This window comes from Salmo salar, chromosome ssa18 (genome assembly GCF_905237065.1).
Source record: "Salmo salar chromosome ssa18, Ssal_v3.1, whole genome shotgun sequence".
Lineage (NCBI taxonomy): Eukaryota > Metazoa > Chordata > Actinopteri > Salmoniformes > Salmonidae > Salmo > Salmo salar.
This window is the reverse complement of record NC_059459.1, coordinates 38,794,342-38,819,892: the sequence shown is the minus strand read 5'-3', so window position 1 is coordinate 38,819,892 and position 25,551 is coordinate 38,794,342. Positions and strand designations below refer to the sequence as shown.

At 45.8% G+C, this 25,551-nt stretch overlaps 1 protein-coding gene across 1 annotated transcript in view; it reads left to right on the top strand.

The window, feature by feature from the left end:
* Positions 1-25,551, top strand: part of LOC106577179 (janus kinase and microtubule-interacting protein 3) — a 231,518-nt gene that overhangs the window by 178,398 nt on the left and 27,569 nt on the right. The window contains 1 exon segment of the mRNA XM_045701109.1: positions 19,318-19,536. Within this exon segment, the coding sequence (XP_045557065.1) occupies positions 19,318-19,536 (219 nt within the window).

Genomic DNA, 25,551 nt, shown 5'->3' with positions numbered 1-25,551 from the left:
AGTGGACAGTGGACAGTGGGTTTTAAAGCTAACCCAGGCTGAGACAGTGGACAGTGGACAGTGGGTTTTAAAGCTAACCCAGGCTGAGACAGTGGACAGTGGCCAGTGGGTTATAACACTAACCCAGGCTGAGTCAGTGGACAGTGGGTTATAACAATAACCCAGGCTGAGAGAGTGGACAGTGGGTTATAACACTAACCCAGGCTGAGACAGTGGACAGTGGGTTTTAAAGCTAACCCAGGCTGAGACAGTGGACAGTGGCCAGTGGGTTATAACACTAACCAAGGCTGAGACAGTGGACAGTGGGTTATAACACTAACCCAGACTGAGTCAGTGGACAGTGGGTTATAACACTAACCCAGGCTGAGACAGTGGAAAGTGGGTTATAACACTAACCCAGGCTGAGACAGTGGACAGTGGGTTTTACAACTAACCCAGGCTGAGACAGTGGACAGTGGGTTTTACAGCTAACCTAGGCTGAGACAGTGGACAGTGGGTTTTACAGCTAACCCAGGCTGAGACAGTGGACAGTGGGTTATAACGCTAACCTAGGCTGAGTCAGTGGCCAGTGGGTTATAACACTAACCCAGGCTGAGACAGTGTACAGTGGGTTATAACACTAACCCAGGCTGAGACAGTAGACAGTGGGTTATAACACTAACCCAGGCTGAGGCAGTGGACAGTGGGTTATAACACTAACCCAGGCTGAGACAGTAGACAGTGGGTTATAACACTAACCCAGGCTGAGACAGTGGACGGTGGACAGTGGGTTATAACACTAACCCAGGCTGAGACAGTGGACAGTGGGTTATAACACTAACCCAGGCTGTGACAGTAGACAGTGGGTTATAACACTAACCCAGCCTGAGACAGTGGACAGTGGGTTATAACACTAACCCAGGCTGAGACAGTAGACAGTGGGTTATAACACTAACCCAGGCTGAGACAGTAGACAGTGGGTTATAACACTAACCCAGGCTGAGACAGTGGACAGTGGGTTATAACACTAACCCAGGCTGAGACAGTGGATAGTGGGTTATAACACTAACCCAGGCTGAGACAGTGGACGGTGGACAGTGGGTTTTAAAGCTAACCCAGGCTGAGACAGTGGACAGTGGACAGTGGGTTTTAAAGCTAACCCAGGCTGAGACAGTGGACAGTGGACAGTGGGTTTTAAAGCTAACCCAGGCTGAGACAGTGGACAGTGGCCAGTGGGTTATAACACTAACCCAGGCTGAGTCAGTGGACAGTGGGTTATAACAATAACCCAGGCTGAGAGAGTGGACAGTGGGTTATAACACTAACCCAGGCTGAGACAGTGGACAGTGGGTTTTAAAGCTAACCCAGGCTGAGACAGTGGACAGGCTGAGACAGTGGACAGTGGGTTATAACACTAACCCAGACTGAGTCAGTGGACAGTGGGTTATAACACTAACCCAGGCTGAGACAGTGGAAAGTGGGTTATAACACTAACCCAGGCTGAGACAGTGGACAGTGGGTTTTACAGCTAACCCAGGCTGAGACAGTGGACAGTGGGTTTTACAGCTAACCTAGGCTGAGACAGTGGACAGTGGGTTTTACAGCTAACCCAGGCTGAGAATGTGGACAGTGGGTTATAACGCTAACCTAGGCTGAGTCAGTGGCCAGTGGGTTATAACACTAACCCAGGCTGAGACAGTGTACAGTGGGTTATAACACTAACCCAGGCTGAGACAGTGGACAGTGGGTTATAACACTAACCCAGGCTGAGGCAGTGGACAGTGGGTTATAACACTAACCCAGGCTGAGACAGTGGACGGTGGACAGTGGGTTTTAAAGCATTAACCCAGGCTGAGACAGTGAAGACAGTGGGTTTTAACACTAACCCAGGCTGAGACAGTGGACAGTGACAGTGGGTTTTAAAGCTAACCCAGGCTGAGACAGTGGACAGTGGCCAGTGGGTTATAACGCTAACCCAGGCTGAGTCATGGACAGTGGGAAGACAGTGGACAGTGGGTTATAAAGCTAACCCAGGCTGAGACAGTGGACAGGGACATGGGTTTTAAAGCTAACCCAGGCTGAGACAGTCGGCTGAGACAGTGGACAGTGGGTTATAACACTAACCCAGGCTGAGTCAGTGGACAGTGGGTTATAACAATAACCCAGGCTGAGACAGTGGAAAGTGGGTTATAACACTAACCCAGGCTGAGACAGTGGACAGTGGGTTTTACAGCTAACCCAGGCTGAGACAGTGGACAGTGGGTTTTACAGCTAACCTAGGCTGAGACAGTGGACAGTGGGTTTTACAGCTAACCCAGGCTGAGAATGTGGACAGTGGGTTATAACGCTAACCTAGGCTGAGTCAGTGGCCAGTGGGTTATAACACTAACCCAGGCTGAGACAGTAGACAGTGGGTTATAACACTAACCCAGGCTGAGGCAGTGGACAGTGGGTTATAACACTAACCCAGGCTGAGACAGTGGAAAGTGGGTTATAACACTAACCCAGGCTGAGACAGTGGACAGTGGGTTTTAAAGCTAACCCAGGCTGAGACAGCGGACAGTGGCCAGTGGGTTATAACGCTAACCCAGGCTGAGACAGTGGACAGTGGGTTATAACACTAACCCAGGATGAGACAGTGGCCAGTGGGTTATAACACTAACCCACGCTGAGACAGTGGACAGTGGGTTATAATACTAACCCAGGCTGAGACATTGGACAGTGGGTTATAACACTAACCCAGGCTGAGACAGTGGACAGTGGGTTATAACACTAACCCAGGCTGAGACAGTGGCCAGTGGGTTATAAAACTAACCCAGGCTGAGACAGTGGACAGTGGGTTATAATACTAACCCAGGCTGAGACAGTGGACAGTGGGTTTTACAGCTAACCCAGGCTGAGACAGTGGACAGTGGGTTATAACACTAAGCCAGGCTGAGACAGTGGACAGTGGGTTATAACACTAACCCAGGCTGAGACAGTGGACAGTGGGTTTTACAGCTAACCCAGGCTGAGACAGTGGACAGTGAGATTTAAAGCTAACCCAGGCTGAGACAGTGGACAGTGGGTTATAACACGAACCCAGGCTGAGACAGTGGACAGTGGACAGTGGGTTTTAAAGCTAACCCAGGCTGAGACAGTGGACAGCGGGTTTTTAAGCTAACCCAGGCTGAGACAGTGGACAGTGGGCAGTGGGTTATAACACTAACCCAGGCTGAGACAGTAGACAGTGGGTTATAATACTAACCCAGGCTGAGACAGTGGACAGTGGGTTATAACACTAACCCAGGCTGAGACAGTGGACAGTGGGTTATAACACTAACCCAGGCTGAGACAGTGGACGGTGGACAGTGGGTTTTAAAGCTAACCCAGGCTGAGACAGTGGACAGTGGACAGTGGGTTTACAGCTAACCCAGGCTGAGACATTGGACAGTGGACAGTGGGTTTTACAGCTAACCCAGGCTGAGACAGTGGACAGTGGGTTTTAAAGCTAACCCAGGCTGAGACAGTGGCCAGTGGGTTTTACAGCTAACCCGGGCTGAGACAGTGGACAGTGGGTTGTACAGCTAACCCAGGCTGAGACAGTGGACAGTGGGTTATAACACTAACCCAGGCTGAGACAGTGGACAGTGGGTTATAACACTAACCCAGGCTGAGACAGTGGACAGTGGGTTATAACACTAACCCAGGCTGAGACAGTGGACAGTGGGTTTTACAGCTAACCCAGGCTGAGACAGTGGACAGTGGGTTTTACAGCTAACCCGGGCTGAGACAGTGGACAGTGGGTTTTACAGCTAACCCAGGCTGAGACAGTGGCCAGTGGGTTGTACAGCTAACCCAGGCTGAGACAGTGGACAGTGGGTTGTACAGCTAACCCAGGCTGAGACAGTGGACAGTGGGTTGTACAGCTAACCCAGCCTGAGACTGTGGACAGTGGGGTTTAAAGCTAACCCAGGCTGAGACAGTGGACAGTGGGTTGTACAGCTAACCCAGGCTGAGACTGTGGACAGTGGGTTGTACAGCTAACCCAGGCTGAGACAGTGGACAGTGGGTTGTACAGCTAACCCAGGCTGAGACTGTGGACAGTGGGGTTTAAAGCTAACCCAGGCTGAGACAGTGGACAGTGGGTTGTACAGCTAACCCAGGCTGAGACAGTGGACAGTGGGTTGTACAGCTAACCCATGCTGAGACTGTGGACAGTGGGGTTTAAAGCTAACCCAGGCTGAGACAGTGGCCAGTGGGTTTTACAGCTAACCCAGGCTGAGACAGTGGACAGTGGGTTATAACACTAACCCAGGCTGAGACAGTGGACAGTGGGTTTTACAGCTAACCCGGGCTGAGACAGTGGACAGTGGGTTTTACAGCTAACCCAGGCTGAGACAGTGGCCAGTGGGTTGTACAGCTAACCCAGGCTGAGACAGTGGACAGTGGGTTGTACAGCTAACCCAGGCTGAGACAGTGGACAGTGGGTTGTACAGCTAACCCAGCCTGAGACTGTGGACAGTGAGGTTTAAAGCTAACCCAGGCTGAGACAGTGGACAGTGGGTTGTACAGCTAACCCAGGCTGACACTGTGGACAGTGGGTTGTACAGCTAACCCAGGCTGAGACAGTGGACAGTGGGTTGTACAGCTAACCCAGGCTGAGACTGTGGACAGTGGGGTTTAAAGCTAACCCAGGCTGAGACAGTGGACAGTGGGTTGTACAGCTAACCCAGGCTGAGAAGGTGGACAGTGGGTTGTACAGCTAACCCAGGCTGAGACTGTGGACAGTGGGGTTTAAAGCTAACCCAGGCTGAGACAGTGGCCAGTGGGTTTTACAGCTAACCCAGGCTGAGACAGTGGACAGTGGGTTATAACACTAACCCAGGCTGAGACAGTAGACAGTGGGTTTTACAGCTAACCTAGGCTGAGACAGTGGACAGTGGGTTTTACAGCTAACCCAGGCTGAGACAGTGGACAGTGGGTTTTACAGCTAACCTAGGCTGAGACAGTGGACAGTTGGTTTTACAGCTAACCCAGGCTGAGACAGTAGACAGTGGGTTATAACTCTAACCCAGGCTGAGACAGTGGACAGTGGGTTATAACACTAACCCAGGCTGAGACAGTGGACAGTGGGTTATAACACTAACCCAGGCTGAGACAGTGGACAGTGGGTTATAACACTAACCCAGGCTGAGACAGTGGACAGTGGGTTATAACACTAACCCAGGCTGAGACAGTGGACAGTAGACAGTGGGTTTTACAGCTAACCCAGGCTGAGACAGTAGACAGTGGGTTATAACACTAACCCAGGCTGAGACAGTGGATAGTGGGTTTTAAAGCTAACCCAGGCTGAGACAGTGGACAGTGGGTTTTACAGCTAACCCAGGCTGAGACAGTGGACAGTGGGTTATAACACTAAGCCAGGCTGAGACAGTGGACAGTGGGTTATAACACTAACCCAGGCTGAGACAGTGGACAGTGGGTTTTACAGCTAACCCAGGCTGAGACAGTGGACAGTGAGATTTAAAGCTAACCCAGGCTGAGACAGTGGACAGTGGGTTATAACACTAACCCAGGCTGAGACAGTGGACAGTGGACAGTGGGTTTTAAAGCTAACCCAGGCTGAGACAGTGGACAGCGGGTTTTTAAGCTAACCCAGGCTGAGACAGTGGACAGTGGGCAGTGGGTTATAACACTAACCCAGGCTGAGACAGTAGACAGTGGGTTATAATACTAACCCAGGCTGAGACAGTGGACAGTGGGTTATAACACTAACCCAGGCTGAGACAGTGGACAGTGGGTTATAACACTAACCCAGGCTGAGACAGTGGACGGTGGACAGTGGGTTTTAAAGCTAACCCAGGCTGAGACAGTGGACAGTGGACAGTGGGTTTACAGCTAACCCAGGCTGAGACATTGGACAGTGGACAGTGGGTTTTACAGCTAACCCAGGCTGAGACAGTGGACAGTGGGTTTTAAAGCTAACCCAGGCTGAGACAGTGGACAGTGGGTTTTACAGCTAACCCGGGCTGAGACAGTGGACAGTGGGTTGTACAGCTAACCCAGGCTGAGACAGTGGACAGTGGGTTATAACACTAACCCAGGCTGAGACAGTGGACAGTGGGTTATAACACTAACCCAGGCTGAGACAGTGGACAGTGGGTTATAACACTAACCCAGGCTGAGACAGTGGACAGTGGGTTTTACAGCTAACCCAGGCTGAGACAGTGGACAGTGGGTTTTACAGCTAACCCGGGCTGAGACAGTGGACAGTGGGTTTTACAGCTAACCCAGGCTGAGACAGTGGCCAGTGGGTTGTACAGCTAACCCAGGCTGAGACAGTGGACAGTGGGTTGTACAGCTAACCCAGGCTGAGACAGTGGACAGTGGGTTGTACAGCTAACCCAGCCTGAGACTGTGGACAGTGGGGTTTAAAGATAACCCAGGCTGAGACAGTGGACAGTGGGTTGTACAGCTAACCCAGGCTGAGACTGTGGACAGTGGGTTGTACAGCTAACCCAGGCTGAGACAGTGGACAGTGGGTTGTACAGCTAACCCAGGCTGAGACTGTGGACAGTGGGGTTTAAAGCTAACCCAGGCTGAGACAGTGGACAGTGGGTTGTACAGCTAACCCAGGCTGAGACGGTGGACAGTGGGTTGTACAGCTAACCCAGGCTGAGACTGTGGACAGTGGGGTTTAAAGCTAACCCAGGCTGAGACAGTGGCCAGTGGGTTTTACAGCTAACCCAGGCTGAGACAGTGGACAGTGGGTTATAACACTAACCCAGGCTGAGACAGTAGACAGTGGTTTTTACAGCTAACCTAGGCTGAGACAGTGGACAGTGGGTTATAACACTAACCCAGGCTGAGACAGTGGGTTTAACACTAACCCAGGCTGAGACAGTGGACAGTGGTTTTACACTAACCCAGGCTGAGACATTAGACAGTGGGTTTTACAGCTAACCTAGGCTGAGACAGTGGACAGTGGGTTTTACAGCTAACCTAGGCTGAGACAGTGGACAGTGGGTTTTACAGCTAACCCAGGCTGAGACAGTAGACAGTGGGTTATAACTCTAACCCAGGCTGAGACAGTGGACAGTGGGTTATAACACTAACCCAGGCTGAGACAGTGGACAGTGGGTTATAACACTAACCCAGGCTGAGACAGTGGACAGTGGGTTGTACAGCTAACCCAGGCTGAGACTGTGGACAGTGGGGTTTAAAGCTAACCCAGGCTGAGACAGTGGCCAGTGGGTTTTACAGCTAACCCAGGCTGAGACAGTGGACAGTGGGTTATAACACTAACCCAGGCTGAGACAGTAGACAGTGGTTTTTACAGCTAACCTAGGCTGAGACAGTGGACAGTGGGTTATAACACTAACCCAGGCTGAGACAGTGGGTTATAACACTAACCCAGGCTGAGACAGTGGACAGTGGTTTATAACACTAACCCAGGCTGAGACATTAGACAGTGGGTTTTACAGCTAACCTAGGCTGAGACAGTGGACAGTGGGTTTTACAGCTAACCTAGGCTGAGACAGTGGACAGTGGGTTTTACAGCTAACCCAGGCTGAGACAGTAGACAGTGGGTTATAACTCTAACCCAGGCTGAGACAGTGGACAGTGGGTTATAACACTAACCCAGGCTGAGACAGTGGACAGTGGGTTATAACACTAACCCAGGCTGAGACAGTGGACAGTGGGTTATAACACTAACCCAGGCTGAGACAGTGGACAGTGGGTTTTACAGCTAACCCGGGCTGAGACAGTGGACAGTGGGTTTTACAGCTAACCCAGGCTGAGACAGTGGCCAGTGGGTTGTACAGCTAACCCAGGCTGAGACAGTGGACAGTGGGTTGTACAGCTAACCCAGGCTGAGACAGTGGACAGTGGGTTGTACAGCTAACCCAGCCTGAGACTGTGGACAGTGAGGTTTAAAGCTAACCCAGTTTGAGACAGTGGACAGTGGGTTGTACAGCTAACCCAGGCTGACACTGTGGACAGTGGGTTGTACAGCTAACCCAGGCTGAGACAGTGGACAGTGGGTTGTACAGCTAACCCAGGCTGAGACTGTGGACAGTGGGGTTTAAAGCTAACCCAGGCTGAGACAGTGGACAGTGGGTTGTACAGCTAACCCAGGCTGAGAAGGTGGACAGTGGGTTGTACAGCTAACCCAGGCTGAGACTGTGGACAGTGGGGTTTAAAGCTAACCCAGGCTGAGACAGTGGCCAGTGGGTTTTACAGCTAACCCAGGCTGAGACAGTGGACAGTGGGTTGTAACACTAACCCAGGCTGAGACAGTAGACTGTGGGTTTTACAGCTAACCTAGGCTGAGACAGTGGACAGTGGGTTTTACAGCTAACCCAGGCTGAGACAGTGGACAGTGGGTTTTACAGCTAACCCAGGCTGAGACAGTGGACAGTGGGTTTTACAGCTAACCCAGGCTGAGACAGTGGACAGTGGGTTATAACACTAACCCAGGCTGAGACAGTGGACAGTGGGTTATAACACTAACCCAGGCTGAGACAGTGGACAGTGGGTTATAACACTAACCCAGGCTGAGACAGTGGACAGTGGGTTATAACACTAACCCAGGCTGAGACAGTGGACAGTGGGTTATAACACTAACCCAGGCTGAGACAGTGGACAGTAGACAGTGGGTTTTACAGCTAACCCAGGCTGAGACAGTAGACAGTGGGTTATAACACTAACCCAGGCTGAGACAGTGGATAGTGGGTTTTAAAGCTAACCCAGGCTGAGACAGTGGACAGTGGGTTTTACAGCTAACCCAGGCTGAGACAGTGGACAGTGGCCAGTGGGTTGTACAGCTAACCCAGGCTGAGACAGTGGACAGCTGGTTTTACAGCTAACCCAGGCTGAGACAGTGGACAGTGGGTTTTACAGCTAACCCAGGCTGAGACTGTGGACAGTGGGGTTTAAAGCTAACCCAGGCTGAGACAGTGGACAGTGGGTTGTACAGCTAACCCAGGCTGAGACAGTGGACAGTGGGTTGTACAGCTAACCCAGGCTGAGACTGTGGACCGTGGGGTTTAAAGCTATCCCAGGCTGAGAGGTCAAAGAGGCAAGTGCAGATTTATGTTGCTTGTAGAAATATTTAGCATCCCAAATGTCACCCTATTCCCTATTAAGTGCATAACTTTTTTTTCCCTGGTCAAGAGTAAAGCAGAGTATAGGGAATAGAATGCCGTTATGGACTCAGAGTCATTGATCCATGCCACAGCACCTGTCTCATTTAGTGGGTAACGTTAGCTCCCTCATTTAGCCCTGCCTGCTGATCACCATGGAAACGCCATCGCCCGGGCACATCACTGGCATCATCAGCGCTGTGACGATGATTCATGGGGTTTTCACACCTACAGCCCACAGAGCTGTTTATTATGGTCTGGCTGGGTTGCTTGGTGACTGTTTTGCTTGGGTGGCTGGGTGGCTGGCTGGCTGGGTGACTGGGTGGCAGGGTGGCAGGGTGGCTGGGTGGCTGGGTGGCTGGGTGACTGGGTGGCTGGGTGACTGGGTGGCTGGGTGACTGGGTGGCTGGGTGACTGGGTGACTGGGTGGCTGGGTGACTGGGTGACTGGGTGGCTGGGAGACTGGGTAACTGGGTGACTGGGTGACTGGGTGGCTGGGAGACCGGGTAACTGGGTGGCTGGTTGACTGGGTGACTGGGTAACTGGGTGACTGGGTGGCTGGGAGACTGGGTAACTGGCTGACTGGGTGGTTGGGTGACTGGGTGGCTGGGTGACTGGGTGGTTGGGTGACTGGGTGGCTGGGTGACTGGGTGGTTGGGTGACTGGGTGACTGGGTAACTGGGTGACTGGGTGGCTGGGAGACTGGGTAACTGGGTGACTGGGTGGCTGGGAGACTGGGTAACTGGGTGACTGGGTGGCTGGGAGACTGGGTAACTGGCTGACTGGGTGGTTGGGTGACTGGGTAACTGGGTGACTGGATGGCTGGGTGACTGGGTGGCTGGGTGACTGGGTAACTGGGTGACTGGGTGGCTGGGTGACTGGGTGGCTGGGTGGCTGGGTGACTGGGTAACTGGGTGACTGGGTGGCTGGGTGACTGGGTGGCTGGGAGAGTGGCTAACTGGCTGACTGGGTGGTTGGGTGACTGGGTGAATGAGAAGAATAGTTAAAACACTTGAATAATACCTCTGGGCCATTCTCACTATATTTCATTGGTGATTCCACTGGCTGGCTCCAAAATGCCATGACAACTTATTCCCTGACCAAAACGAATGTACTACATAGGGAGAATACGGTGTAATTTGGGGACAGCAAGTGTTTGTATGAATTATACCAGTTGTCACAGATACCCCAGTGTAGCTTTCTGACTGATCTAACCCACCATGGCCTGGTCAGTCTAGTGTTGTTTCACTGTCTGTCTGTCTGTCTGTCTGTCTGTCTGATATAGTGGCTCTGTCACAGTCTAGTGTTCTACTGTCTGTCTGATATCGTGGCTCTGTCACAGTCTAGTGTTCTACTGTCTGTTTGTCTGTCTGATATAGAGGCTCTGTCACAGTCTAGTGTTGTACTGTCTGTCTGATATAGTGGGTCTGTCACAGTCTAGTGTTCTACTGTCTGTCTGTCTGATATAGTGGCTCTGTCACAGTCTAGTGTTCTACTGTCTGTCTGATATAGTGGCTCTGTCACAGTCTAGTGTTCTACTGTCTGTCTGATATAGTGGCTCTGTCACATTCTAGTGTTCTACTGTCTGTCTTATATAGTGGCTCTGTCACAGTCTAGTGTTCTACTGTCTGTCTGTCTGATATAGTGGCTCTGTCACAGTCTAGTGTTCTACTGTCTGTTTGTCTGTCTGATATAGTGGCTCTGTCACAGTCTAGTGTTCTACTGTCTGTCTGATATAGTGGCTCTGTCACAGTCTAGTGTTCTACTGTCTGTCTGTCTGATATAGTGGCTCTGTCACAGTCTAGTGTTCTACTGTCTGTCTGATATAGTGGCTCTGTCACAGTCTAGTGTTGTACTGTCTGTCTGTCTGATATAGTGGCTCTGTCACAGTCTAGTGTTCTACTGTCTGTCTGATATAGTGGCTCTGTCACAGTCTAGTGTTCTACTGTCTGTCTGATATAGTGGCTCTGTCACAGTCTAGTGTTCTACTGTCTGTCTGTCTGATATAGTGGCTCTGTCACAGTCTAGTGTTCTACTGTCTGTCTGATATAGTGGCTCTGTCACAGTCTAGTGTTGTACTGTCTGTCTTATATAGTGGCTCTGTCACAGTCTAGTGTTCTACTGTCTGTCTGTCTGATATAGTGGCTCTGTCACAGTCTAGGGTTCTACTGTCTGTCTGTCTGATATAGTGGCTCTGTCACAGTCTAGTGTTCTACTGTCTGTCTGATATAGTGGCTCTGTCACAGTCTAGTGTTCTACTGTCTGTCTGATGTAGTGGCTCTGTCACAGTCTAGTGTTCTACTGTCTGTCTGATATAGTGGCTCTGTCACAGTCTAGTGTTCTACTGTCTGTCTGATATAGTGGCTCTGTCACAGTCTAGTGTTCTACTGTCTGTCTGATATAGTGGCTCTGTCACAGTCTAGTGTTCTACTGTCTGTCTGATATAGTGGCTCTGTCACAGTCTAGTGTTCTACTGTCTGTCTGATATAGTGGCTCTGTCACAGTCTAGTGTTCTACTGTCTGTCTGATATAGTGGCTCTGTCACAGTCTAGTGTTCTACTGTCTGTCTGATATAGTGGCTCTGTCACAGTCTAGTGTTCTACTGTCTGTCTGATATAGTGGCTCTGTCACAGTCTAGTGTTGTACTGTCTGTCTGATATAGTGGCTCTGTCACAGTCTAGTGTTCTACTGTCTGTCTGTCTGATATAGTGGCTCTGTCACAGTCTAGTGTTCTACTGTCTGTCTGATATAGTGGCTCTGTCACAGTCTAGTGGTGTACTGTCTGTCTGATATAGTGGCTCTGTCACAGTCTAGTGTTCTACTGTCTGTCTGTCTGATATAGTGGCTCTGTCACAGTCTAGTGTTCTACTGTCTGTCTGATATAGTGGCTCTGTCACAGTCTAGTGTTCTACTGTCTGTCTGTCTGATATAGTGGCTCTGTCACAGTCTAGTGTTCTACTGTCTGTCTGATATAGTGGCTCTGTCACAGTCTAGTGTTGTACTGTCTGTCTTATATAGTGGCTCTGTCACAGTCTAGTGTTCTACTGTCTGTCTGTCTGATATAGTGGCTCTGTCACAGTCTAGGGTTCTACTGTCTGTCTGTCTGATATAGTGGCTCTGTCACAGTCTAGTGTTCTACTGTCTGTCTGATATAGTGGCTCTGTCACAGTCTAGTGTTCTACTGTCTGTCTGATGTAGTGGCTCTGTCACAGTCTAGTGTTCTACTGTCTGTCTGATATAGTGGCTCTGTCACAGTCTAGTGTTCTACTGTCTGTCTGATATAGTGGCTCTGTCACAGTCTAGTGTTCTACTGTCTGTCTGATATAGTGGCTCTGTCACAGTCTAGTGTTCTACTGTCTGTCTGATATAGTGGCTCTGTCACAGTCTAGTGTTCTACTGTCTGTCTGATATAGTGGCTCTGTCACAGTCTAGTGTTCTACTGTCTGTCTGATATAGTGGCTCTGTCACAGTCTAGTGTTCTACTGTCTGTCTGATATAGTGGCTCTGTCACAGTCTAGTGTTCTACTGTCTGTCTGATATAGTGGCTCTGTCACAGTCTAGTGTTGTACTGTCTGTCTGATATAGTGGCTCTGTCACAGTCTAGTGTTCTACTGTCTGTCTGTCTGATATAGTGGCTCTGTCACAGTCTAGTGTTCTACTGTCTGTCTGATATAGTGGCTCTGTCACAGTCTAGTGGTGTACTGTCTGTCTGATATAGTGGCTCTGTCACAGTCTAGTGTTCTACTGTCTGTCTGTCTGATATAGTGGCTCTGTCACAGTCTAGTGTTCTACTGTCTGTCTGATATAGTGGCTCTGTCACAGTCTAGTGTTCTACTGTCTGTCTGTCTGATATAGTGGCTCTGTCACAGTCTAGTGTTCTACTGTCTGTCTGATATAGTGGCTCTGTCACAGTCTAGTGTTGTACTGTCTGTCTTATATAGTGGCTCTGTCACAGTCTAGTGTTCTACTGTCTGTCTGTCTGATATAGTGGCTCTGTCACAGTCTAGGGTTCTACTGTCTGTCTGTCTGATATAGTGGCTCTGTCACAGTCTAGTGTTCTACTGTCTGTCTGATATAGTGGCTCTGTCACAGTCTAGTGTTCTACTGTCTGTCTGATGTAGTGGCTCTGTCACAGTCTAGTGTTCTACTGTCTGTCTGATATAGTGGCTCTGTCACAGTCTAGTGTTCTACTGTCTGTCTGATATAGTGGCTCTGTCACAGTCTAGTGTTCTACTGTCTGTCTGATATAGTGGCTCTGTCACAGTCTAGTGTTCTACTGTCTGTCTGATATAGTGGCTCTGTCACAGTCTAGTGTTCTACTGTCTGTCTGATATAGTGGCTCTGTCACAGTCTAGTGTTCTACTGTCTGTCTGATATAGTGGCTCTGTCACAGTCTAGTGTTCTACTGTCTGTCTGTCTGATATCGTGGCTCTGTCACATTGATGACAACTGTAATGTTATTTTAGTAGAAGACCGGTAATTGAGGACGGTTGAAATGTCTGGTTTAGGTTACTGTCAGTGACATCTACAGACAGAACACTGGAGATTAGAGATGAAATACTGTGTAATGAATGTAATTCAGACACATAACAGAACAACAGTCTCATGTACAGGTTTCTCCTAGTTTATAACAGAACAACAGTCTCATGTACAGGTTTCTCCTAGTTTATAACAGAACAACAGTCTCATGTACAGGTTTCTCCTAGTTTATAACAGAACAACAGTCTCATGTACAGGTTTCTCCTAGTTTATAACAGAACAACAGTCTCATGTACAGGTTTCCCCTAGTTTATAACAGAACAACAGTCTCATGTACAGGTTTCCCCTAGTTTATAACAGAACAACAGTCTCATGTACAGGTTTCCCCTAGTTTATAACAGAACAACAGTCTCATGTACAGGTTTCCCCTAGTTTATAACAGAACAACAGTCTCATGTACAGGTTTCTCCTAGTTTATAACAGAACAACAGTCTCATGTACAGGTTTCCCCTAGTTTATAACAGAACAACAGTCTCATGTACAGGTTTCTCCTAGTTTATAACAGAACAACAGTCTCATGTACAGGTTTCTCCTAGTTTATAACAGAACAACAGTCTCATGTACAGGTTTCCCCTAGTTTATAACAGAACAACAGTCTCATGTACAGGTTTCTCCTAGTTTATAACAGAACAACAGTCTCATGTACAGGTTTCCCCTAGTTTATAACAGAACAACAGTCTCATGTACAGGTTTCTCCTAGTTTATAACAGAACAACAGTCTCATGTACAGGTTTCTCCTAGTTTATAACAGAACAACAGTCTCATGTACAGGTTTCCCCTAGTTTATAACAGAACAACAGTCTCATGTACAGGTTTCCCCTAGTTTATAACAGAACAACAGTCTCATGTACAGGTTTCTCCTAGTTTATAACAGAACAACAGTCTCATGTACAGGTTTCCCCTAGTTTATAACAGAACAACAGTCTCATGTACAGGTTTCTCCTAGTTTATAACAGAACAACAGTCTCATGTACAGGTTTCTCCTAGTTTATAACAGAACAACAGTCTCATGTACAGGTTTCCCCTAGTTTATAACAGAACAACAGTCTCATGTACAGGTTTCTCCTAGTTTATAACAGAACAACAGTCTCATGTACAGGTTTCTCCTAGTTTATAACAGAACAACAGTCTCATGTACAGGTTTCTCCTAGTTTATAACAGAACAACAGTCTCATGTACAGGTTTCCCCTAGTTTATAACAGAACAACAGTCTCATGTACAGGTTTCTCCTAGTTTATAACAGAACAACAGTCTCATGTACAGGTTTCTCCTAGTTTATAACAGAACAACAGTCTCATGTACAGGTTTCCCCTAGTTTATAACAGAACAACAGTCTCATGTACAGGTTTCTCCTAGTTTATAACAGAACAACAGTCTCATGTACAGGTTTCTCCTAGTTTATAACAGAACAACAGTCTCATGTACAGGTTTCTCCTAGTTTATAACAGAACAACAGTCTCATGTACAGGTTTCTCCTAGTTTATAACAGAACAACAGTCTCATGTACAGGTTTCCCCTAGTTTATAACAGAACAACAGTCTCATGTACAGGTTTCTCCTAGTTTATAACAGAACAACAGTCTCATGTACAGGTTTCCCCTAGTTTATAACAGAACAACAGTCTCATGTACAGGTTTCCCCTAGTTTATAACAGAACAACAGTCTCATGTACAGGTTTCTCCCTAGTTTATAACAGAACAACAGTCTCATGTACAGGTTTCTCCTAGTTTATAACAGAACAACAGTCTCATGTACAGGTTTCTCCTAGTTTATAACAGAACAACAGTCTCATGTACAGGTTTCCCCTAGTTTATAACAGAACAACAGTCTCATGTACAGGTTTCCCCTAGTTTATAACAGAACAACAGTCTCATGTACAGGTTTCCCCTAGTTTATAACAGAACAACAGTCTCATGTACAGGTTTCTCCTAGTTTATAACAGAACAACAGTCTCATGTACAGGTTTCTCCTAGTTTATAACAGAACAACAGTCTCATGTACAGGTTTCTCCTAGTTTATAACAGAACAACAGTCTCATGTACAGGTTTCTCCTAGTTTATAACAGAACAACAGTCTCATGTACAGGTTTCCCCTAGTTTATAACAGAACAACAGTCTCATGTACAGGTTTCTCCTAGTTTATAACAGAACAACAGTCTCATGTACAGGTTTCTCCTAGTTTATAACAGAACAACAGTCTCATGTACAGGTTTCCCCTAGTTTATAACAGAACAACAGTCTCATGTACAGGTTTCTCCTAGTTTATAACAGAACAACAGTCTCATGTACAGGTTTCTCCCTAGTTTATAACAGAACAACAGTCTCATGTACAGGTTTCTCCTAGTTTATAACAGAACAACAGTCTCATGTACAGGTTTCCCCTAGTTTATAACAGAACAACAGTCTCATGTACAGGTTTCTCCTAGTTTATAACAGAACAACAGTCTCATGTACAGGTTTCTCCTAGTTTATAACAGAACAACAGTCTCATGTACAGGTTTCCCCTAGTTTATAACAGAACAACAGTCTCATGTACAGGTTTCTCCTAGTTTATAACAGAACAACAGTCTCATGTACAGGTTTCTCCTAGTTTATAACAGAACAACAGTCTCATGTACAGGTTTCCCCTAGTTTATAACAGAACAACAGTCTCATGTACAGGTATCCCCTAGTTTATAACAGAACAACAGTCTCATGTACAGGTTTCTCCTAGTTTATAACAGAACAACAGTCTCATGTACAGGTTTCCCCTAGTTTATAACAGAACAACAGTCTCATGTACAGGTTTCTCCTAGTTTATAACAGAACAACAGTCTCATGTACAGGTTTCTCCTAGTTTATAACAGAACAACAGTCTCATGTACAGGTTTCCCCTAGTTTATAACAGAACAACAGTCTCATGTACAGGTTTCTCCTAGTTTATAACAGAACAACAGTCTCATGTACAGGTTTCTCCTAGTTTATAACAGAACAACAGTCTCATGTACAGGTTTCTCCTAGTTTATAACAGAACAACAGTCTCATGTACAGGTTTCTCCTAGTTTATAACAGAACAACAGTCTCATGTACAGGTTTCCCCTAGTTTATAACAGAACAACAGTCTCATGTACAGGTTTCTCCTAGTTTATATTTCTTATAATTTCCTTTTATTTAGTGAGTTTCTCTATTGGCTTCCTAACCGGTTCATTTGTTATGTAGCTAAATGCTAGCTGGGTTGGGACTGTTGTTGCAGATATCCGGAAGAGCTGGGTGATGTGTGCTTTTCCCAGGACATTACCATGACTATTTCATGTCATTTCACTGAGATTGATTTGTTGTGATCTTGTTGAATGTGACCCTAGACTGTGGTTGCTGCCAGGCAACACAAGTGTGATCTGTAAAATGAATGAAGCATTGATTATAGGAAAGAAACAGTAGATCTGTGGGGGATCTTATTGTGTTTGCAATGTTTAGTAGCTACAGGATGCACCAAGGAAGCTCCTGTTCTCTGATTGGCCAATCAAACAGGGCAGGGCTTGTGGCTGGTCTTGCCAACCTTTTTTCATGATGACGGCTGAACAGAACAGTAGCCTACTGTATGTGTGCATGATGTGGCTCTCTGTGTGTGTGTGACTTTTTGTGTGTGATCATATGCATGCACACTCATGCTTGACTGAGCTCATCTGTTCTGTTCTCCTGTGTTCTGTTCTTCTGTGTTCTGTTCTACTCTGTTCTGTTCTCCTGTGTTCTGTTCTACTCTGTTCTGTTCTCCTGTGTTCTGTTCTCCTCTGTTCTATTCTCCTGTGTTCTGTTCTCCTATGTTCTGTTCTATTCGGTTCTGTTCTGTTCTGTTCTCCTGTGTTCTGTTCTACTCTGTTCTGTTCTCCTCTGTTCTGTTCTCCTCTGTTCTGTTCTTCTCTGTTCTGTTCTCCTCTGTTCTGTTCTGTTCTCCTGTGTTCTGTTCTCCTGTGTTCTCTTCTCCTCTGTTCTGTTCTACTCTGTTCTCCTCTGTTCTGTTCTCCTCTGTTCTGTTCTCCTCTGTTCTCCTCTGTTCTGTTCTCCTGTGTTCTGTTCTCCTGTGTTCTGTTCTGTTCTACTCTGTTCTGTTCTACTCTGTTCTCCTCTGTTCTGTTCTCCTCTGTTCTCCTCTGTTCTCATCTGTTCTGTTCTCCACTGTTTTGTTCTCCTCTGTTCTGTTCTCCTCTGTTCTCCTCTCCTCTGTTCTGTTCTACTCTGTTCTGTTATGTTCTCCTCTGTTCTGCTCTCCTCTGTTCTCCTCTGTTCTGTTCTGTTCTGTTCTACTCTGTTCTGTTCTGTTCTCCTCTGTTCTGTTCTCCTCTGTTCTGTTCTCCTCTGTTCTGTTCTGTTCTACTCTGTTCTGTTCTCCTCTGTTCTGTTCTCCTCTGTTCTCCTCTGTTCTGTTCTCCTGTGTTCTGTTCTCCTGTGTTCTGTTCTGTTCTACTCTGTTCTGTTCTACTCTGTTCTCCTCTGTTCTGTTCTCCTCTGTTCTCCTCTGTTCTCATCTGTTCTGTTCTCCACTGTTATGTTCTCCTCTGTTCTGCTCTCCTCTGTTCTCCTCTGTTCTGTTCTGTTCTACTCTGTTCTGTTCTGTTCTCCTCTGTTCTGTTCTCCTCTGTTCTGTTCTCCTCTGTTCTGTTCTGTTCTACTGTGTCTGTTCTGTTCTACTCTGTCTGTTCTGTTCTCCTCTGTTCTCCTATGTTCTGTTCTCCTCTGTTCTCCTATGTTCTGTTCTCCTCTGTTCTGTTCTGTTCTCCTCTGTTCTGTTCTCCTCTCCTCTGTTCTCCTCTGTTCTGTTTTACTCTGTTCTGTTCTGTTCTCCTCTGTTCTGTTCTCCTCTGTTCTGTTCTCCTCTGTTCTCTTCTCCTCTCCTCTGTTCTGTTCTCCTCTGTTCTGTTCTCCTCTGTTCTCTTCTCCTCTCCTCTGTTCTGTTCTCCTCTCCTCTGTTCTATTCTGTTCTACTCTCCTCTGTTCTGTTCTGTTCTCCTCTCCTCTGTTCTATTCTGTTCTACTCTCCTCTGTTCTGTTCTCCTCTGTTCTGTTCTGGTCTCCTCTCCTCTGCTCTGTTCTGTTCTGTTCTGTTCTGTTCTCCTGTGTTCTGTTCTACTCTGTTCTGTTCTACTCTGTTCTGTTCTGTTCTCCTCTGTTCTCCTCTGTTCTTCTCTCCTCTTTTCTGCTCTGTTCTCCTTTGCTCTGCTCTCCTCTGTTCTCCCTTCCTCTGATCCCTTCTGTTCTCTTCTCCTCTGTTCTATTCTCCTCTGTTCTGTTCTCCTTTCCTCTCCTCTGTTCTGTTCTCCTCTGTTCTGTTCTCCTTTCCTCTCTGTTCTGTTCTGTTCTCCTCTGTTCTGTTCTCCGCTCCTCTGTTCTCCGCTCCTGTGTTCTCCTGTGTTCTCATCTGGTCTCCTATACTCTGTTATCCTCTGTTCTGTTCTCCTTTGCTCTGTTCTCATTTGTTCTCCTCTCCTCTGTTCTCTCCTCCTCTGTTCTCCTCTCCTCTGTTCTCCTCTCCTCTGTTCTCCTCTCCTCTGTTCTCCTCTCCACTGTTCTCATCTGTTCTCCTCTGTTCTCCTCTCCTCTGTTCTGCTCTCCTCTGTTCGGCTCTCCTCTGTTCTCATCTCCACTGTTCTCATCTGTTCTCCTCTGTTCTCCTCTCCTCTGTTCTGCTCTGCTCTGTAGATGGATGAGATTAAGGTAAAAGACAGAGCATGCTGTGTGCTGGGGAAGGAGCTGGGGGTTCAGGCTGGACACACTCAGAGGCTCCAGCTGCAGAAGGAGGCTGTGGATGAGCAGCTAGCCCAGATCAGAAGCAGGGAGGCTGGGGCAGGAGGACACCTCCACAGCCCCAAACGAGACGCTCCTTTCCCCAGTGGTGCAGGAGACACCTCAGAGAGCCTCGTAAGCAATCTCTCTCCCTCCATCTCGCCTCTCACTAGTGCTTAATGCAGGCTATCCCTCCATCTCGCCTCTCACTGCTGCTTAATGCAGGCTAGCAATAGCCCTACCTCCAAAAACGCAAGGCCTTTTGTTGCCTCTGCAACTTTTAGTCTAGCTAATGTGTTTATTTTGCTTTCTTTGTGCTTCTCCTTCTTTATCTGTTTCTAGATGCTTAAATGGAGTCTAGAGATCTGCCCTGGCTGAGCCTAGATTTTCTCTATTACTGCACCCAGCACCAGTCCTCTTACCTTCCTTTACTGTCTATTACTGCACCCAGCACCAGTCCTCTTACCTTCCTTTACTGTCTATTACTGCACCCAGCACCAGTCCTCTTACCTTCCTTTACTGTCTATTACTGCACCCAGCACCAGTCCTCTTACCTTCCTTTACTGTCTATTACTGCACCCAGCACCAGTCCTCTTACCTTCCTTCACTGTCTATTACTGTACCCAGCACCAGTCCTCTTACCTTCCTTTACTGTCTATTACTGCAGCCAGCACCAGTCCTCTTACCTTCCTTTACTGTCTATTACTGCACCCAGCACCAGTCCTCTTACCTTCCTTTACTGCCTATTACTCCACCCAGCACCAGTCCTCTTACCTTCCTTTACTGTCTATTCCTCCACCCAGCACCAGTCCTCTTACCTTCCTTTACTGCCTATTCCTCCACCCAGCACCAGTCCTCTTACCTTCCTTTACTGTCTATTCCTCCACCCAGCACCAGTCCTCTTACCTTCCTTTACTGCCTATTCCTCCACCCAGCACCAGTCCTCTTACCTTCCTTTACTGTCTATTCCTCCACCCAGCACCAGTCCTCTAACCTTCCTTTCCTGTCTATTCCTCCTTCATTTACTGTCTATTCCTCCACCCAGCACCAGTCCCTCTCACCTTCCTTTACTGTCTATTCCTCTTTCCTTTCTGTCTATTCCTCCTTCCTTTACTGTCTATTCCTCCACCCAGCACCAGTCCCTCTCATCTTCCTTTACTGTCTATTCCTCCACCCAGCACCAGTCCCTCTCACCTTCCTTTACTGTCTATTCCTCCACCCAGCACCAGTCCTCTAACCTTCCTTTCCTGTCTATTCCTCCTTCCTTTACTGTCTATTCCTCCACCCAGCACCAGTCCCTCTAACCTTCCTTTACTGTCTATTCCTCCACCCAGCACCAGTCCTCTCACCTTCCTTTACTGCCTATTCCTCCACCCAGTACCAGTCCCTCTCACCTTCCTTTACTGTCTATTCCTCCTTCCTTTACTGTCTATTCCTCCACCCAGCACCAGTCCCTCTCTCCTTCCTTTACTGTCTATTCCTCCTTCCTTTACTGTCTATTCCTCCACCCAGCACCAGTCCCTCTCTCCTTCCTTTACTGTCTATTACTGCACCCAGCACCAGTCCCTCTCTCCTTCCTTTACTGTCTATTCCTCCTTCCTTTACTGTCTATTACTGCACCCAGCACCAGTCCTCTTACCTTCCTTTACTGTCTATTACTGCACCCAGCACCAGTCCCTCTCTCCTTCCTTTACTGTCTATTCCTCCACCCAGCACCAGTCCCTCTAACCTTCCTTTACTGTCTATTCCTCCACCCAGCACCAGTCCCTCTCTCCTTCCTTTACTGTCTATTCCTCCTTCCTTTACTGTCTATTCCTCCACCCAGCACCAGTCCCTCTAACCTTCCTTTACTGTCTATTCCTCCTTCCTTTACTGTCTATTCCTCCACCCAGCACCAGTCCCTCTCTCCTTCCTTTACTGTCTATTCCTCCACCCAGCACCAGTCCCTCTAACCTTCCTTTACTGTCTATTCCTCCACCCAGCACCAGTCCCTCTAACCTTCCTTTACTGTCTATTCCTCCACCCAGCACCAGTCCCTCTAACCTTCCTTTACTGTCTATTCCTCCACCCAGCACCAGTCCTCTCACCTTCCTTTACTATCTATCTGCAGATACGATGTTCTCTATTGTTGAAAGATGTCTTCTGCACCACTGAATAAGGAATTCTTGAGATGTTTATAGATGGTTTTGTCACGATCTCGTTCTTTCGTCTTCAGCTCTTTTAAAAATATTTTCACATGTTCGGCTCATAAATATATATATATGAATCTCTGATTGCTCAACACAGTGGATACAAAAGACTGCACATTTCAATTTTAATAAATTTAAATTGTATTAATATACTATATTACATCAAATTCTTTGTAATCAAATTTACACACGTCACCATTCCCTGTTGAAGAACTAAATGTATTATGTCCTAGCTGTTCTTTCAGCACCAATCCAAGCCTGCCTGCTGTGCACCAGTCTGTGGTCTGTGACTTCCTCAATCTATAAGCACATCACCTGAACGCCTTCACACTGTCACCAATATTCACACTCCCTCACACTCACCTACTCATGCTTACAGAGTAGATACCTGTTATTTCAACAGGCTACTGACTTATTATTATTATTATCAGCATACCTCTCAATGTAGGTAGTCTCTTCTCATAGCTGCTGAGTCTGGGGGTCATGAGTCAGGAGTAGCAGGGACCAGCTTTGGGGTCAATTCCAATTCAAGTCAGTCAATTCAGGAAGTATATTGACGTTCCAATTCAGTAATTGAATTAAAAAATGCATCTATTTTCAATGACTTCTCAATAAACTGAAAAGGACAAGATATTTATTTTAAATGTTAAATTCAAATCATTTCCTGAATTGACTGCTTTCAATTCAAAAGGACCCCAACCCTGATGAGTAGCAAGCAAGGCTGCGCTGTAATAAACACTAGAGGAAGCGACCGTAGCCTATTCAATAGTGCTTTTATTTTCACTGCAGAAAATGGATGGATGTTTTTTCCTTTTCTGTTTATTATTTGTTCTGTGTAAGAATGAATGTACCCACTGCACACTTCATTACAATGTTATTTAGAAAATCCATGTCAACAGGAACCCAGAAGTGTCCAGGTGTATTTTAACACATTAACTGACGTTTCCACATGGAGTGTTTACAGTGAAGGTCCATAGGGCTTTAGATAAGTGGGGTTCAGTGGATGAGGCCTAATATACTGTAATAATATACTGTAATAATACAGCCTATAGGGGTCAGGGGATGAGGCCTAATATACTGTAATAATATACTGTAATAATATACTATAATAATATGGCATATAGGGGTCTGGGGATGAGGCCTAATATACTGTAATAATATACTGTAATAATACAGCATATAGGGGTCTGGGGATGAGGCCTAAGATACTGTAATAATATACTGTAATAATACAGCATATAGGGGTCTGGGAATGAGGCCTAATATACTGTAATAATATACTGTAATAATATACTGTAATAATACAGCCTATAGGGGTCTGGGGATGAGGCCTAATATACTGTAATAATACACTGTAATAATACAGCCTATAGGGGTCTGGGGATGAAGCCTAATAAACTGTAATAATATACTGTAATAATAAGGCCTATAGGGGTCTGGGGATGAGGCCTAATATACTGTAATAATATACTGTAATAATACAGCATATAGGGGTCTGGGAATGAGGCCTAATATACTGTAATAATACAGCATATAGGGGTCTGGGAATGAGGCCTAATATACTGTAATAATATACTGTAATAATACAGCCTATAGGGGTCTGGGGATGAGGCCTAATATACTGTAATAATATACTGTAATAATACAGCCTATAGGGGTCTGGGGATGAGGCCTAATATACTGTAATAATATACTGTTATAATACAGCCTATAGGGGTCAGGGGATGAGGCCTAATACACTGTAATAATATACTGTAATAATACAGCCTATAGGGGTCTGGGGATGAGGCCTAATATACTGTAATAATATACTGTAATAATACAGCCTGTAGGGGTCAGGGGATGAGGCCTAATATACTGTAATAATATACTGTAATAATATACTGTAATAATATTCTGTAATAATATACTGTAATAATACAGCCTATAGGGGTCAGGGGATGAGGCCTAATATACTGTAATAATATACTGTAATAATATACTGTAATAATACAGCCTGTAGGGGTCAGGGGATGAGGCCTAACATACTGTAATAATATACTGTAATAATATACTGTAATAATATTCTGTAATAATATACTGTAATAATACAGCCTATAGGGGTCAGGGGATGAGGCCTAATATACTGTAATAATATACTGTAATAATATACTGTAATAATATGGCCTATAGGGGTCTGGGGATGAGGCCTAATATACTGTAATAATACACTGTAATAATACAGCCTATAGGGGTCTGGGGATGAAGCCTAATATACTGTAATAATATACTGTAATAATAAGGCCTATAGGGGTCTGGGGATGAGGCCTAATATACTGTAATAATATACTGTAATAATACAGCCTATAGGGGTCTGGGGATGAGGCCTAATATACTGTAATAATATACTGTAATAATACAGCCTATAGGGGTCTGGGGATGAGGCCTAATATACTGTAATAATATACTGTAATAATACAGCCTATAGGGGTCTGGGGATGAGGCCTAATATACTGTAATAATATACTGTTATAATACAGCCTATAGGGGTCAGGGGATGAGGCCTAATATACTGTAATAATAAGGCCTATTGGGGTCAGGGGATGAGGCCTAATATACTGTAATAATATACTGTAATAATACAGCCTATAGGGGTTAGGGGATGAGGCCTAATACACTGTAATAATATACTGTAATAATACAGCCTATAGGGGTCTGGGGATGAGGCCTAATATACTGTAATAATATACTGTAATAATACAGCCTATAGGGGTCTGGGGATGAGGCCTAATATACTGTAATAATATACTGTAATAATACAGCCTATAGGGGTCTGGGGATGAGGCCTAATATACTGTAATAATATACTGTAATAATACAGCCTATAGGGGTCAGGGGATGAGGCCTAATACACTGTAATAATATACTGTAATAATACAGCCTATAGGTGTCTGGGGATGAGGCCTAATATACTGTAATAATATACTGTAATAATACAGCCTGTAGGGGTCAGGGGATGAGGCCTAATATACTGTAATAATATACTGTAATAATATACTGTAATAATATTCTGTAATAATATACTGTAATAATACAGCCTATAGGGGTCAGGGGATGAGGCCTAATATACTGTAATAATACAGCCTATAGGGGTCTGGGGATGAGGCCTAATATACTGTAATAATATACTGTAATAATATACTGTAATAATACAGCCTGTAGGGGTCAGGGGATGAGGCCTAACATACTGTAATAATATACTGTAATAATATACTGTAATAATATTCTGTAATCATATACTGTAATAATACAGCCTATAGGGGTCTGGGGATGAGGCCTAATATACTGTAATAATATACTGTAATAATATACTGTAATAATACAGCCTGTATGGGTCAGGGGATGAGGCCTAACATACTGTAATAATATACTGTAATAATATACTGTAATAATATTCTGTAATAATATACTGTAATAATACAGCCTATAGGGGTCAGGGGATGAGGCCTAATATACTGTAATAATATACTGTAATAATATGGCCTATAGGGGTCTGGGGATGAGGCCTAATATACTGTAATAATACACTGTAATAATACAGCCTATAGGGGTCTGGGGATGAAGCCTAATATACTGTAATAATATACTGTAATAATAAGGCCTATAGGGGTCTGGGGATGAGGCCTAATATACTGTAATAATATACTGTAATAATACAGCCTATAGGGGTCTGGGGATGAGGCCTAATATACTGTAATAATATACTGTAATAATATACTGTAATAATACAGCCTATAGGGGTCTGGGGATGAGGCCTAATATACTGTAATAATATACTGTAATAATACAGCCTATAGGGGTCTGGGGATGAGGCCTAATATACTGTAATAATATACTGTTATAATACAGCCTATAGGGGTCAGGGGATGAGGCCTAATATACTGTAATAATAAGGCCTATAGGGGTCAGGGGATGAGGCCTA